At 41.3% G+C, this 14,664-nt stretch overlaps 1 protein-coding gene and 1 long non-coding RNA gene across 4 annotated transcripts in view; one reads left to right on the top strand and one right to left on the bottom strand.

The window, feature by feature from the left end:
- Positions 1-11,579, bottom strand: part of znf827 (zinc finger protein 827) — a 145,214-nt gene extending 133,635 nt beyond the window's left edge. For 2 of the 3 annotated variants that reach the window (XM_069926326.1, XM_069926332.1), the window contains exon 1: positions 11,212-11,579. Coding sequence is in view for 1 of the 3 variants with exons in the window: in XM_069926332.1 (XP_069782433.1) it covers positions 11,212-11,257 (46 nt within the window). In the remaining 2 variants the exon portion in view is untranslated. The remainder of the gene's footprint in view (positions 1-11,211) is intronic. The other variant, XM_069926329.1, reaches the window with a different exon arrangement.
- The window catches only part of LOC138758037 (uncharacterized), a 32,640-nt gene continuing 28,363 nt past the window's right edge, over positions 10,388-14,664 (top strand). The window contains exons 1-2 of the long non-coding RNA XR_011354071.1: positions 10,388-10,945; positions 11,348-11,400. This is a non-coding gene — a long non-coding RNA (uncharacterized lncRNA). The remainder of the gene's footprint in view (positions 10,946-11,347; positions 11,401-14,664) is intronic.

The following is a 14,664-nucleotide window of genomic DNA, read 5'->3' as shown; positions in this document are numbered from 1 at the left end:
AAATCACAGAACAACAAATTCTCTTCCAGACAATATGCAGCTCAACAAGAACTTTCATCTGTTGCCTTTTATAAACAACTTTTAAGTGAGGTCTCTTGAACACACTTCAAAGCTCTTGCAAAAGCTGTGGAGCCAATATATCTAGCATGGGACAGAGCTCCAGTATTTTAATAAGATCTGTTTTAAAGTGTTTGTATGTGACCTACTCTAACAAACCTTTCCCAATTTATCTCCACAAACTATATGTATATACTGTCACAAGTTTCATTAATCAAAAATATCAAATCTTTTCTTTCTAAATTTTTTTTATTAAATTTTACATAAGTAAACATATATATGCAGAATGTTTGTAAAATACACAGATGTCAAATATAAAGAAATTAAGTTATCTAATTTATAAAGTACATCTATAAAGTAACAAAACATCTTACAATCCTGAATATTATATTTTCATTTCTCCCCCATCTCTTGAGCCCATTATCATCGAAGTTCCATAATTAAAGTCTGCCTTATGCCTAGAGTAATATAAAAGTGTTGGAACTAAGGTTCTGAAAATAGTTCAGGAAAGGTCCTCATTGGTTTTGAACTTCATGTCTAAGTTTCTAACAAAAATAACTAATATTTTTCTAGTTTTAAACAGGACATAATATCCCTTAACCACTGAGCATGAGTGGGCAAGGAAGCATCCCTCCATCTTAGTAACATCACATGTCTGGCCAACAGAGAGGCAAAAGACAGAACTTGAGATTTAATTTGGGTCAAACGGACATCATCCCTTCCAGTGACACCAAAGAAAGCAACCAGAGGGTTAAATTAAGGATTAAGAATAAGATTTGGAAAACATCCCTACAGCATGTCCAAACCATATAAATAAGGGAGGCCTCATATCTCTTACATTTATAGAAACAAGAATTTATATCTAGATCAATATGAGATCATTTAGTTTTGCACATGTGAGCCCTATGACAACTTTAAATTGCAGCAAACAATGACGGGCACAAAGGGATGTAGAATTAACCAAGTTGAGGATTAAATCCCAAACCTCATCCAACAATGAAACACTTAAATCCTGTTCCCATCCAGATTTAATTTTATCAAGAGGGGAAGATCTAAAACCTGCCATCTTATCATAAATAAAGGACATTAAACCTTTAAGAGTGGGTTGTAATTTTTTTTTTAAAATACATCAACAATGTTTGTATCAGGTACACCAGGAAAGTTAGGTATCTGAGAGTGGAGAAAATGTCTGATTTGCAAGTATCTAAAAAAAATGGGTATTAGGTAGATTGATCTTTTCAGAAAGTTGTTCAAATTATGCATAACAATTATCAATGAAAAGATCTTTAAAACACTTAATACCCAGTCTATACCATTTTTGAAAGGCAGAATCGTGCAAGGAAGGTTGGAAGAAATGATGGGATAGAATAGGGCTTGAAAGGGAAAAGCCACAAAATCCAAACTGTTTTCTGAACTGGGCCCTTGTCTTGACAGCACGCCTAACAACCGGATTATCAATAGGTTTATCAAAAGAGAAAGGAAGTGAGGATCCAGGAATAGCTAGAATGGAGAGATTTTAAACTCTATGCAACTTCATCGCTACCCACAATTGACAGTAAAGTCATTTATCAAAGTGTATCCAAAATGCAAGGTTGCGTATATTAGCGGCCCAATAATAAAAAACGAAATTAGGCTGCACCATTTCTTTTAGATTTCTGAAGGAGAATTTTATTTAATTGAGGTCACTTACTCTTCCATTTATAGGCTGAAATAATAGAGTCTAATGAGTCAAATAAAAGGTTTAGGAATGAAAGTCGGTATAGTCTAAAAAAGATGTAAATATTTAGGCAAAATATTCATTTGATAGAGTTAATGCGGCCCACCAACGATGTGGACAAAGGTGAACTCTGCAGAAAGCGATCCTCCGAGCAATCCATGATGCTACCTTTCTTTTTCTTTATATTACTATATATCCTTTTTTTACATATCATTTTTGGGGGGGGGGGAGTTTAAGAAGGGAGGGCTTATAACTATGTAATGATTAAAATGTTCTTAAATTTACACATTTGCTGTTTTGTATAATTATTTATTAATTACATGTATGGAAAAATTATTTTTAAAAATGTTAAAAAGGTGGCCACTGCATTAAATGCTGTTTCACGTATTTTAACAGGGTAAGGAAAACATTGCAAAAAAAACTCACATCATCCACATGTGGGGCATAAATATTAATAATAACCACCAATTTATTATACAATTTCCTTGAAACAATAATTATAACATCCATTAGTATCTGATTTTACATTGTGATGAACAAAAGGAGTATTTTGATTTATACGATTCAAGGACCCTCTGGCTTGTGCCTGAAAAGTGGAGTGAAAATGCTGCTCCCTCCATCATGCCATGAGATGTGAACTATTAGAGTACAAATATGTGTATCTAGTTTAAAAAAAAGTTATTGCTGTTTTAAGCTGTTTAAGATGAGAAAGTATTTTCCCTCTCTTAACAGGATGGTTCAAACCTTTAACATTCCAACGAACAAAATTTAAAAAGGCATCCATTGTTAATGGTTAGAGGAGTTGAAAAAACAGACATATTAATAAAACTCCATGTGTCGCCTTGAAGCAAGAAGAGCACACAGCAGATATTAAAATAAAAACCGCACAAGTACAAAGCTTATGTAGTCTCCTAACACAATAACAACCTTGAATAGACCTACTCCCACATTCCCACCTGAAAACCAGACTGCTGCCAAAGCAGCAAGCTCATCAAATTAAGAATTTCTCACTCAAAAAAGCCCTTCCTGTCCTACATAATAATATCTTGGTTCCATTATTTTATTAAAACAAAACTCTACACTCCGAAAACAACACACAACTTTGGTAGGAATACAGCCATTATATTAAAAAAAAACTACTTTCAGAATTTCTTATTCAATTCTAAAAAGTATATTATGAAGTCGAAATATACTAAAAGAACGAAGTATAAACTTTCTCCAATGTTCTTCCCACAAAGACCGAATAAATCCCAAAATTTAAATTTTAAAAATATCACAAAACAGCCAGAATAAGTATATTACCCCATAAAATGTTACCAGAACAAAGAGGACCAGACAGTCCTCACCACTAAATACTGTATGACCAAAGCTTCAAAATAATCAGTCAAATAGCCTCAGTCACCAAGCAGTTATTTACGATGGGTGCGATGTGGAAAGGAGACAGTCTATATAATTCCGGGCATCGATGACTGAACGCAACCACTTATGTCTGCTGGAGAGTGTAATACGGAGTTATACAGGATACAGTAGGGAGGGCTGAAATCCTTGGTTTTCTTATCTTGTACTCAGCTCACTGATTTATAACTTTAGAAGTACAATCTTCCACCACTTGAATCTGTTGACCACGATATTCCAGTTTCCCTCTCTGATCAGAGTGTCCTTTCTCTGATAGCGATGTAAACAAATGATGATCGAGCTCGGGTCTGTCCCGGAGCCTGTTTAAGTCCTAAAGTGCGGTGAGCTCTACTGATCTCCGGGGGATGGAAGTGTCTCCTTCCTGAAAACCTCACATAACAGATCAGAGAAGAATTTTGTCAGTTGCCCTTCTTCAGAAGATTCTGTCAAGCCCAAGATACGCAGATTCTGCCGGCTGCTCTGGCTCTTCAGATCAACAAGTTTAGTCATTAACTTAGAGTTACTTTCACAGAAGCTGGAACAGACATCTTCTAATTCAGTAACACATTGGCTTAGGTATTCAGAAGTGTGTTCCAGATATGACAAATGCTGGCCGTGCTCCTCCACACATGACCAGATTTGATCAATTTTGACTTCAAATAGGAAAAAAGCTTTGAAGTCTGCATTCTGTCGACCTAATAGGGTAGAAATAGCCTGTGTTAGGCTAACAGTTGCTTCTTTCCCCCCCCCCCACACCCACTAATCTCCCATTTCTCCCTGTCATTTTGAGGCAAACAAGAGTTAAAAAAAAAAAGGGAAAGCTACAAAATATATCACACTTTGGTTGAAAAATAGAAAGGTAAAAAGTGAAAAAGATAGCAAGTAGATTGAAGCACCTGATAGTGAGTTGCATCTATACCATAATCACAGCTGGACAGAAGTCCAAATATTTCCAAATTCCTGACAGATTTTCTGTGGAAATCTCTGCCCAAATAAACAGTTGAGACAGTCTCATGAAATATATTTAAGATTTACTAAAATAGATTTTTGCATCATAGGGGAATTATGGGTTAAGGGGGAAAAGGTGGAGCTGGGCCCACGGCCAGATCATCTGTGATGTCACTGAACGTAGAAGTAGACTCGATAGACCAGATGGATGACTCCTGTTCCTGATGTGTTCTCTTCGGGAATGCTGCTGTCACAGGTCGCTGCAGACACATAAACCACTGAAGCATTCTCAGCCAAGCACACAATGTGGTGAGCAACCTCCTGCATCAGAGTGAGGCTAGAGTGCCCACTGCTCTGGTCCACCGCACCCTAGCCTCTGCTCACCTCTTCTCATTCGCCAGCGGGATGGGGGAGCAGCTGCTGGGAGCAAAGGGTGAGGTATGCAGCAGTCTAACTTCAGCACTGCCTGGTTCTGACTCTTCATCCATTGGGGTCAGGGCTTCCCCATCATCTTGATCCCTCCCAGTCAGAGTGCTTGAACAGACACCCCTCCTCTGGGGTAGGCTCTGCCTCCTCGGACCTCTCCCGACCTAGCCCCAGCTTCCCCACCTCTGCGGCCACTCCCTGCAGAGGACCTTCAGCTTTTCCCAAACCCCACGTTGGCAGCACACTGCTGAGGTTGGCCTGGCTCCACTTTTCGCTGCTCAGTCTGCAAGGGCCATTCCTCCAGTGCCTGCTCCCTCTTCACATCATGCAGACCGGGCCGTGGCCATCCCAGGACCCCCTGATCTGGCTGCAGGGATTTGAAGTATCCCTAGACATTGGTATCCCTTCCAGCTAACACATTTCTGCGAGCCACATTTTACACGTCAAAGAGCCGCATTTGGCTCCAAGCCGCAGTTTGGTCACCCCTGACCTAGGTAATCAATAATCTCCCAATTCCATGGCAATTGCCAAATGAATAGGTCAATTTTTTTTAATTTTCTTTTTCCCAAACCCGATTTAACCCCCTTCTAATTCTAAGCGCACGTGTACGTAATGTGTGTATAAATTTAACAAAAGTTCTTTGGTTCACAGTTCAATCTCACTTCTCCTTCTTCCAAGTTCTCTGGTTGCAGACAATTCTTATACTGTGCACAGAATTTAACATGTAGAATGTTCACCAGGCTTTGGTGCTCGAAAGGTAAATGTTTACCGCTCAGGAATGTTCTTGTAGGTTTGCAGAGAGATGTGTTGTTCCAGGATTTCCATAACTGAAGTACCACCATTAGTCACCTCAATGTATTGCTAATGAAAAGTGCCCCATCAAGGTTCTCCAGATGATCACCTCTTTCTTTCAGGCTACCACAGAGTTTATTTCTGTTCCGCTTATTCCAAGAGGCACTTCCAGCCATCCACCACTCTGGAGATTTTGTTTCAGTTCCAACAAGCTTCTCCAGCTTGTTTCAGCTGTCACTGTTCAGTCTCTCTCGCGCTAAACCCCCTCCTTCTCCAACAAACAATAGGAGTTAGTCTTCTGCTCCCATCTGTGTTTTTTTAGGTAAACAAGAACCCAGGAGTGACCTTTGAATGAGTACTTTGCAGAAAGGTCAGAAGTCTTATAAAAATGTTCAACACAGATGACCTGTCTCCAGTCCATTCATTTCATGACATCATTTCAATTAGCACCTACTTGTGAAATGTGCATAGCATTCTCCAAAGTTTTTGTAAAGTCACTGAATATGAATTCTTCAGTATTTCAAATAAGATACTTATTCTTTAAATTACATGTGATATTTTTCCATAGGTATACATCTGTTCATTTCCGCAGTCCATTGTGCTATAAGTAGAAGGGAGTCGGACTTCCAAGTGATCGCAATACATTTTTTTTTGCTACTACCAATGCTATTTTTATAAATGAGATTTGAAATTCAGTCAATTTGTTACTTATTTCAATAAAATTGCCTAGTAGATATAGCTCCAGGTCACTTGCGAATGCCACTCCTGCTATCCTGGTTAATTTTTCTGTGATATCTTGCCAGAATGGCCTCATCTTTACGCACAACCATGTAGCATGTAGAAAAGCTCCTATTTCAGTCCCTCAACTGAAGCACATTTCTGAAATTTCTGCTTTTGATCTATACAACTTCTGTAGAGTAAGATACAATTAGTGCAGAAAATTATGAATGTCCATATCTTGCATTTATAATTGATGTCATACTGTCCGTACACCAATCTGACCATCTTCTTTCTGAAATTACTACACCCAAGTCTTACTCCCATCTTTCTCTTGACCTCTGTCTACCTGATTTTACACTTTCACTTTGGAGAACATAATACATTTTTTGTTATAAATTTGGGTGTATTCCCCATCCATACCATTTGTTCCATTTCACAACTTTCAAGTGGAGTTAACATTGGTCCCCATCTTACTCTTAGGATCTTAGGTGTAGAAAATAACAGAAGGACCTAGTGGCCACTCTGTATTTATGTTTAAGTTGTTCAAAAGACACAAGAGTTCCTTCTGTGTAACAATTTTCTTTGTCATACAACACATTCGATATTCTATTGCCCATGTTCATATGCAATAACTTTTTTTAAAAATACACACACTAAAGCCTTTATTGGTCAATGAAATTCTTGATGCCAACAAAACAATAAAGAAAGCCAGCATATGTTTAAATCTTCTTTCACATGATTCTTCTACAAACACACCGGGTGTTCTTGCAACTATTTTGAAATAATTCTACATTATTAAAAATAACATTATACCAAATGTATTATGATTTGGGACAAATGAAACATTCACTATCACCTATCTGTATTCAGAAAACAATACTAGCAACAAAAGAGTTTCCTGAACACATTTTCAATTTTCTCACACAAAATTATAAAGCATAAGAGTTAAATATCTTAATTAGGTATTTTAAAGCAATAAACATGGTATGGTATTTTAGGATCAAATAGCAACAATGGCCAGTGCTACCCAATCACTCAATGACAATACCAGCAATTACAATCACTTTTCTTTCAATCAAATTACAAACAAGGTTATTTTGAGGAAAAACACTAATTTACAGTAAACAGTTGATTATAACTGAAAAATATCTGCAGAAATTTCAATCCAGTTTTTGTTTCTGTACTTATAAAAGGAGGCCATTACCTATTCAGGTCTATGCCAGCTCCAAGAGGAGTAATTCCATGAATTACATTCCTACTCTCCATCTTCCCTATACCCCTTCAATTATTTCTTCCTCACATATGACCATCAACTTTCCACTGATACTTCATTGCTGTTAACCTATACTGCACTGTGATTTACAGGAGTCAATTAATCCACAAATATACTTTTTGGACTTAGAACGGCACGAAGCACCCAGAGGAATCAAGTACAGTCATAGAGACACCACCCGAGGTCAGGGTCAAACCTGTGTCCTTGAAGATGAAATGGTGACATAATGCCATTCAGTTGAGAGGTTATCAGAGTGGCCTTCTCCATGCAAGTAACGTGTGTCAACTGTTAACATTACCATATCTATTGGAACAATATCTGTAATATAAGACACAAAACTAAACAAATGCAAACATGTTACCTTTCTCTCTCTCTCTCTCTCCCAAATATTTCCCCAATTCCACCATCAAAATAATCAGCAAACGAATAACTTTGAGTCAGTTCCAATGCAATTGTCAGGCCTACAGCATCATTATTCATATGGGGGGGTGAAATCTGATCCTTAAACAAACCAAAGACTATTGCTGTACACAGAAATGCTGAAGAAGCATTACAGGGAAAGGTTGTGAAGACTAGGGCTTTTTTCTCTGGAGCGTCGAAGATTGAGGGGGGACTTGATAGAGGTGTTTAAGATTTTAAAAGGGACAGAGAGTAAACGTGGATAGGCTTTTTCAATTAAGAGTGGGGGGAGATTCAAACTAGAGGGCATGGTTAAGATTGAAGGGGGAAAATTATAAGGGGAACATGAGGGGAAATTTCTTTACATAAAGGGTGGTGGGGATGTGGAATGAGCTTCCGACAAACGTGGTCGAGGCGGGATCATTGGTTACATTTAAGGAAAGACTAGATAGTTACATGGAGAGGAGAGGACTGAAGGGGTATGGACCGGGTGCTGGTCAGTGGGACTAGGAGGGTGGGGATTTGTTACGGCATAGACTAGTAGGGCCGAACTGGCCCGTTCTGTGCTGTAAGTGGTTATATGGTTAAGCTCAGCTGGTCACGCAGCATCCACAGGAAGTACAAGGCAATCAACATCTTGAGCCTGAGCCCTTCCACAGAAATGTGAAAAAACAAGCAGAGACACCTGAATAAAAAGATGGGGAAGGGAGAAAGAAGGTGCAGTGCACAGACTAACAAGTAAGAGGTGGACACATGGGACAGTAAAAGAGAAAGAAGCTGAGGTGACAAGGGGAGAAGACTAAGAAGTGTAACTCTGATAAGAAAAGGACCTACCTCCATCTTTTACCTCTTACCTGTGCTCTTCCTCCCTCTTCTCTTTCCCCCATTTTATTCAGTAGTCTACCCGCTTTTCCACCTTCCTGAGGAAGGCCACACACCCAAAACACTCCTTGCCTTTTACTTCCTCTGGATGCTGTATGATCTGCTGAGTTTCTCCAACACTTTTGTGTACTGCACGAGACCCTAGCATCTGTAGATGATTCTTGTTTTACTCCAAAGATTGTCTTTCTGACATGCTTAATTATGAGTGTTCAGTTTCCATGGTTTCACTAACTTGTAGTGTTTCTCTTCCATCGCTGCACTTATTCTTAAATTTCTTATTCCTACTCCAAAGTTTGCAAACTTGCCTTGAGACAATGATGTGCATTGAGATGACATGCTGCAGGTGCAGTCAACAGACATTTTGACTGCCTAACCATCAATCATGCAGGTGGTAGATAATGAGTGTCTGCTGACTATTTGACCTTAAGGCCATGTGAAAGGACTTTGATCTCTCCCTTAATTCAAATTGATAAGCATTTCTTTTGTTGTAGAAGTTTACCAACCTGGACTGATGTTACCTAAGAAAGTCTAGAGTAACAAAGTCATTTGAAATATCTTCAACAATGCCCTTGCACATGATCAGGAAATCAGGTCCATTTTTCTTGCATACATGGTTCATTAGCACATCACATTACAAGCTTAAATTTCTCCAAGGGCCCTCCAATCTCCTGTTATAAACTGATTAAATCATCACCAGCTCCAAAAACTAAATGGCAGGAGATGTCAATGGAAATTTGAGATCTATGTATTTATTCACATATATTAAAAAGGAGTTAAATGTGGATAAAGTGCTCTTTAAAAAATTAAATTAGGAAAGTGATATAGAAGATAGAGGCTAGAAAGTTTTGGCCACTGGTAGGTGAGACTAGAACTGTGGGGCATAGCCTCAAGATTCGAAGGAGTAGCTGTAGGAAAGCAGTAACTGCTTTAACCAGAGTGGTGAAACTGTGGAATTCTCTGCCCAGTGAAGCTGTGCAGGCTGCCTGATTGCAAAAAAAAAAATCTATTTTTGTTTTAACTATTCAAAGTAGGGAAATTAAGAGTTTATGGGGAAAAGGTGGGTAGGTGGAGATGACTCCACAGGCAGATTAGCAATGAAGCGTTAAAGGTGGAGCAGGCTTGATGGACCAAATGGCCTGCTCCTCATGTTCTTTATGAAGTTGAAAAGTAAAGGCGCAGCTGTGGATCGCTGCTTTCCAGATGCCAACAATATGTATCTTTTGCAAAACTACTGATTTAAGGGAGCAGAGATGCGACTAGTAACATTAACTGTATATCTTTAACCTTTGATGCTATCCAAGCTTTTAGTAATCACTGGTGACCTTAAAACTGGAACTGTTGTGAAAAACACTCGCTTTGAATCAAGACAAATTTTGCTTTCAGTTATCACATCACTCAGTGTCCATTATTAAGACCATCCTCTCCATCAATAAATACCTTTAATTTAACAAATCCCTTAATAGGTTTTGCATAGACCAAGGGCGAGTGCCTTCCAGGTAGCTACAATGCCGTGTCAGGTCTGCTTCGGAGCAATGGTGGTGTTGACCTTTACTGCACAGTCAGTCGTGACCCAAGCAGGAATCCTCAAGCAGATGTTATGCACAAGGCACGTTTGCAACGCACGCCCATTGCCGCGCCTTGATTCACCATTATACCAATTAAAAGAGGAGTTTGTCACCCCGAGTAACATTAGATGGCTAACAGTAAACGAACACGCGCTCGCCGTGATAGCGGGCTTGGTTACGGGAGCCCAGACACACGGTGTCGAGTGTAGTAAATACATGCATCAACACACAGGGAGGGGAAGTACAGCACTGGAGGAAGGGTCACAAAGCGATCCGCTGAACTGCGATTGCGGCAGAGAGACACTTAAAGGAAACTAAAGTGCTGCAGATTTGGAGGAGTTGATGAAAGACTTGGCATGGGAATAAAATTAAAGGACAAGATACGGGCGCTTGGCCTCAGCCGGCTCTGACCCGGAGCCGTGAACTAGGGCGGGATCTCCGGCGGCCCCTCGGGCAACCCCAGCGAAGCGAGAAATCACACCCGCCCTTCCCCGAGCCGGGTCTCAGCTCAAAGTTACCGCCGGGATCAATAAGAGGGAGAGAGAGGGAGAGGGAGTGTGTTCGGCGCCGAATGAAAGAGGAGTCGGCTCCTGCTGGGCCAGCGCCAGGGCCAGAGCTGGGGGCAGAGGCCGCGGCCTGACCTCTCTCTCTCTCTCTGGGCCCGAAGGTGGGCGAGTCTGGCCTAGTCTGGCCCTGGACTTTCCTCGCTGCCTCCCTCCGTCACCCCTTCACCCTCCGAGGGGAGGAAAGGCCAACAGTGACGAGGAGGAGGTGTGAAAGAGGGAGGGGGGATGTAAGGGTTGAACGTGAACTCCAGCTCCACAATTAAAAGCCCTCACCTACCCCCCCCCTCCTCCACGACCCTCGCCCCGGCCCCCGAATTACTGCCGTGCGACGACCCCCCCCCCCCTCCCTCGTCGCCAACATGGCGGCTCCGCCCGGGCGCCGTGTTCAAAGGTGGCGGCGCTCGGTGCCTTTGTCAGCCTCACCCCGTCACCCCTGCCCGGCCCGGCTCAGCCCCGCCGCCGCTCACTTACGCGAATAAGGCAGGCGCTTCGGTTGCTCTTGCTTTCTCCTGGGCATTTTTCCTTCCTCCCCAACTCCTCTCTCTTGTTTAAATTATTTTGTCTTCACATTCTCCCCTCTTATCATTATTTGTTGTTGTTGTTGCAGATGCACAGACACCCCCAAGAAAATTCTCCCTCTCCACGGCGCGCAGGGAGTGGGTGAGTGACATGTAATGTGGGCTTGCGCTGCCCCGTGTCCGTGTGTCAGCCTAGGGCTCACGGCCACACGATGCACCTGGCGGGGGGCTGGCCGTGGCCCCGGTGAGTCAGGAGCGGCCGAGTGTGCAGCGGGCGTGAGGGAGGCTGTTACCAGGAGCACTGCCCCAACCCCTAACACTAATGCGGGGATCAAAGGGCAAGTGCAGGGACGCCAAGTAAAGGTGCCGCTCGGCTCGCAGGGAAACATTCGAGACGAGCTGCAGCCCTGTCTTGCCATTGCAGGCGGGGAGCAAAATAACATTGCATTTATCGGTCTGCGTTATTGCATCTGCCATCCAATAGATCCGAGGGATTCGCATCCAAAGGGCGCCGCGTCCCACACGGAACGCGCCCTCTCCACGCTCTTCTTTTGTGTGAAGGGGACGAGGAGGGAATAATTAATTTTTTTTCGCGATCCGGAACAGACAAGACTTGTTCATTTGCAGCAACTGGCTGACTTTCGTTGTTTTTATATTTTTTAAACATCTTGACAACTTTATGGGGGGGGGGGGGGGTGGGGAAGAAGTCCTTTGTGATTGCAAGAAATTCGCAGTTTGGTCTGAACCATGAGATTTTGTTCACACCTCGAAGAGCCACTTCGTTTGAAAAAGCAACAACTTTCTAAATATATACACAGGAGCCCGTCGGAATCACGCACTTCGAGGCGATGGGCAACATCATGTTTCAACTGACAGAACCTGTCACAAAGCTTGTTCGTTGATCAAAGCTGCTTTACAATGAATCTCTCTTTCCCTTCATGTTCTTTTGGGAAGTGAATCATTCTCATATGAGCAAAGATGGGATCAGGTTTTTTTTTGACATTGATATTTAGTCACTGTTATTAATTATGTATCAAGAAACAGTTGAACTTATTACGATGAGTGTTTTTTTTTCGATCAGTGCTCGTTTTGTTGGGAAAGCACACCCATCGGGAGGTGAGAGTCTTGTCAAATACGTACAAAATGAGTCTATATCTTTAACAAACTAAAACTCTCTGGTAGACCAATAGTGATGAATCTGAACATTAACTGAATATTTCCAGCAGGTTTTTTGTTTCTTTCAGATTTCCAACATTTGCTTTTGCAGCCATTTGATTCTGTAAATATCTCCTCCTCAGGTTGATTCATACAAAGTTCAACGTCAACTTTTTCCATTTGAAACATTAACGACTTCTCTCTTCATTTATTTCCAGCATTCCCAATTTTTTATTGAGGGTGCATGTTCGTTTCGCTTTTTTTTTTAAAATGTATCCTCGCATCGTAGTTGGATTTATGTCTACTTTTTATACAGGAAAACCAATATTAAGCTGGAAAAAACATCATGTATTTAATGATTTCAACTATTCTCTCATTTCTGATTGACATTTATGAAACGTGAAAAGAGCAAAATATATTTGTTTGTCCAAATGAAACAAACAGATGTTTCTTTAGATTCATACAACCCAGGGGACCAGCTTGTCCATATTAAACAGTGTGCCCTCCTGGTTTAATCCCACTTGCCTTCATTAGGCCCGTACCTCCAAGCCCTTCCCATCCATGTTATTATTCATGTGGTTCTTAAAGGAAGCTGACACGACCACTTTAGCAGTTCATTCCATATTCCCACCACCCTCTAAGTGAAGAATGATCCTCTCATGTCTCTCTAAATCTCACCTTTCTCACCTTATAGTTATGCTCTTTCGTCTTAGATTCTCCTACTTCAAGAAACAGATGATCCCTCGTGATTTTATGGATTTCAGTAGATCTCTGCTCAACTTCCTACACTGTAAGGAAAACAGGCTTTGTTTTTCCAGACTCTCATGATAACAACTTCCCAAATCCTGGCAACAATTTTGTAAAATCTTCTGTACCGTTTCCAACTTTATAATATCCTTCCGAGAGCCAGACAACTAAATCTGCTCACAAAATTTCAAATGTGGCCTCACCAACATCTTGTACAACTTCAACATGATGTCCCAACACTTCCATTCAATGCCCTAACCAATAAAAGCAAGCATTCCAAATGCTTTCTTCACTACTCTGCCTACCCATGCTGCTATCTTTAAGAGCCATGTACCTGCTTGGTCCCTTAGCTCCATAACACTCATTAGGGCACTGTATATAACAGTAAGTCTTGCCCTGATTTGATTTACCCAAATTACCTTCGTCCAATTTCTCACCTGATACCATTGTAAACTTAAGAGCTGCTGCAATGGCAGTGGTGCCGCATGTCCAGGAGAGTGGGAAGTGGAGACATAGCGCTCCACAAAGGAGTCCTAATGCCCGATCATGATCCAATGGTCCTATAAAGGCTTTAAACAGCCCATTAAAGAAGCTGGCAATATTATTTGTAAACATCTTAAAACCACAGAGGTCCAAATGGGAGTGCCCATACTTGTCAGCAAACTATGAGGAGTTGTGGGCTCCGGCAGATTAGCCAACCAGCGCAGAACATCAGAACTGGGAGAACACCCCTCCATACACCCACAAAGAAGGGGAAGCCTGGGAGATGGAAGGAGACCAAAGCAGCAGACTAGCGAAGGGCTCAATGGCTGAATGACTCAAACCAGGCTGTGGGCTGCTGGAGATTGGATCATGGGAACCAAGTATCATATCAGGACCAAGAAGATGCTAAGGATAAGAAGGCTCTAGAAGGGCCCTCTCAGGAGTTAAAAGCTTCATGATTGTTTTTGAGATTTGGATCTGAGAGCTCAGATTCACCAGTGGCACTACCAAATAAAGGGTTATTCTGCCTTGCCGCAGGAAAAAGAATCTCAGGATTGTATATGATGTCAAATATGTACTCTGACAATAAATATGAACTTCGAGGAGGCAGTGCAGCCAGAGGCTGCGGGGGTACAGGAGGCAAATCCTTGGACACAGTGTCTCTGAAGGGACTCATTTTTGTTTTTCTTTCTCTTATCGGTGGCGATGCCTCTTTGTGTGCCAGCAAAAGTTGGTGCATTACATGACAATAAATGAATTGTGAGTAACCTTCACTCTCCTCCGTTGGATGTATTTTCATGTCATCTGCAAACTTAATTTGCCACAAATATCTTTGTCCAAGTCATTAATGTATATTATAAATGTATAAAGATAAAGAATATATTATGTTAAATTATTTTTAATTTTTAAAAATTTGGACATGCATCATGGTAACAGGTCCTTTTGGCCCATGAGCCTTGCTGCCCAATTACATCCATTTGACCTAGAAACCCCTGGAACATTTTGAACAATGGAAGGAAGC

This window comes from Narcine bancroftii, chromosome 3 (genome assembly GCF_036971445.1).
Source record: "Narcine bancroftii isolate sNarBan1 chromosome 3, sNarBan1.hap1, whole genome shotgun sequence".
Lineage (NCBI taxonomy): Eukaryota > Metazoa > Chordata > Chondrichthyes > Torpediniformes > Narcinidae > Narcine > Narcine bancroftii.
The sequence above is the reverse complement of the archived record's forward strand: the minus strand, read 5'-3'. Positions and strand labels throughout refer to the sequence as shown.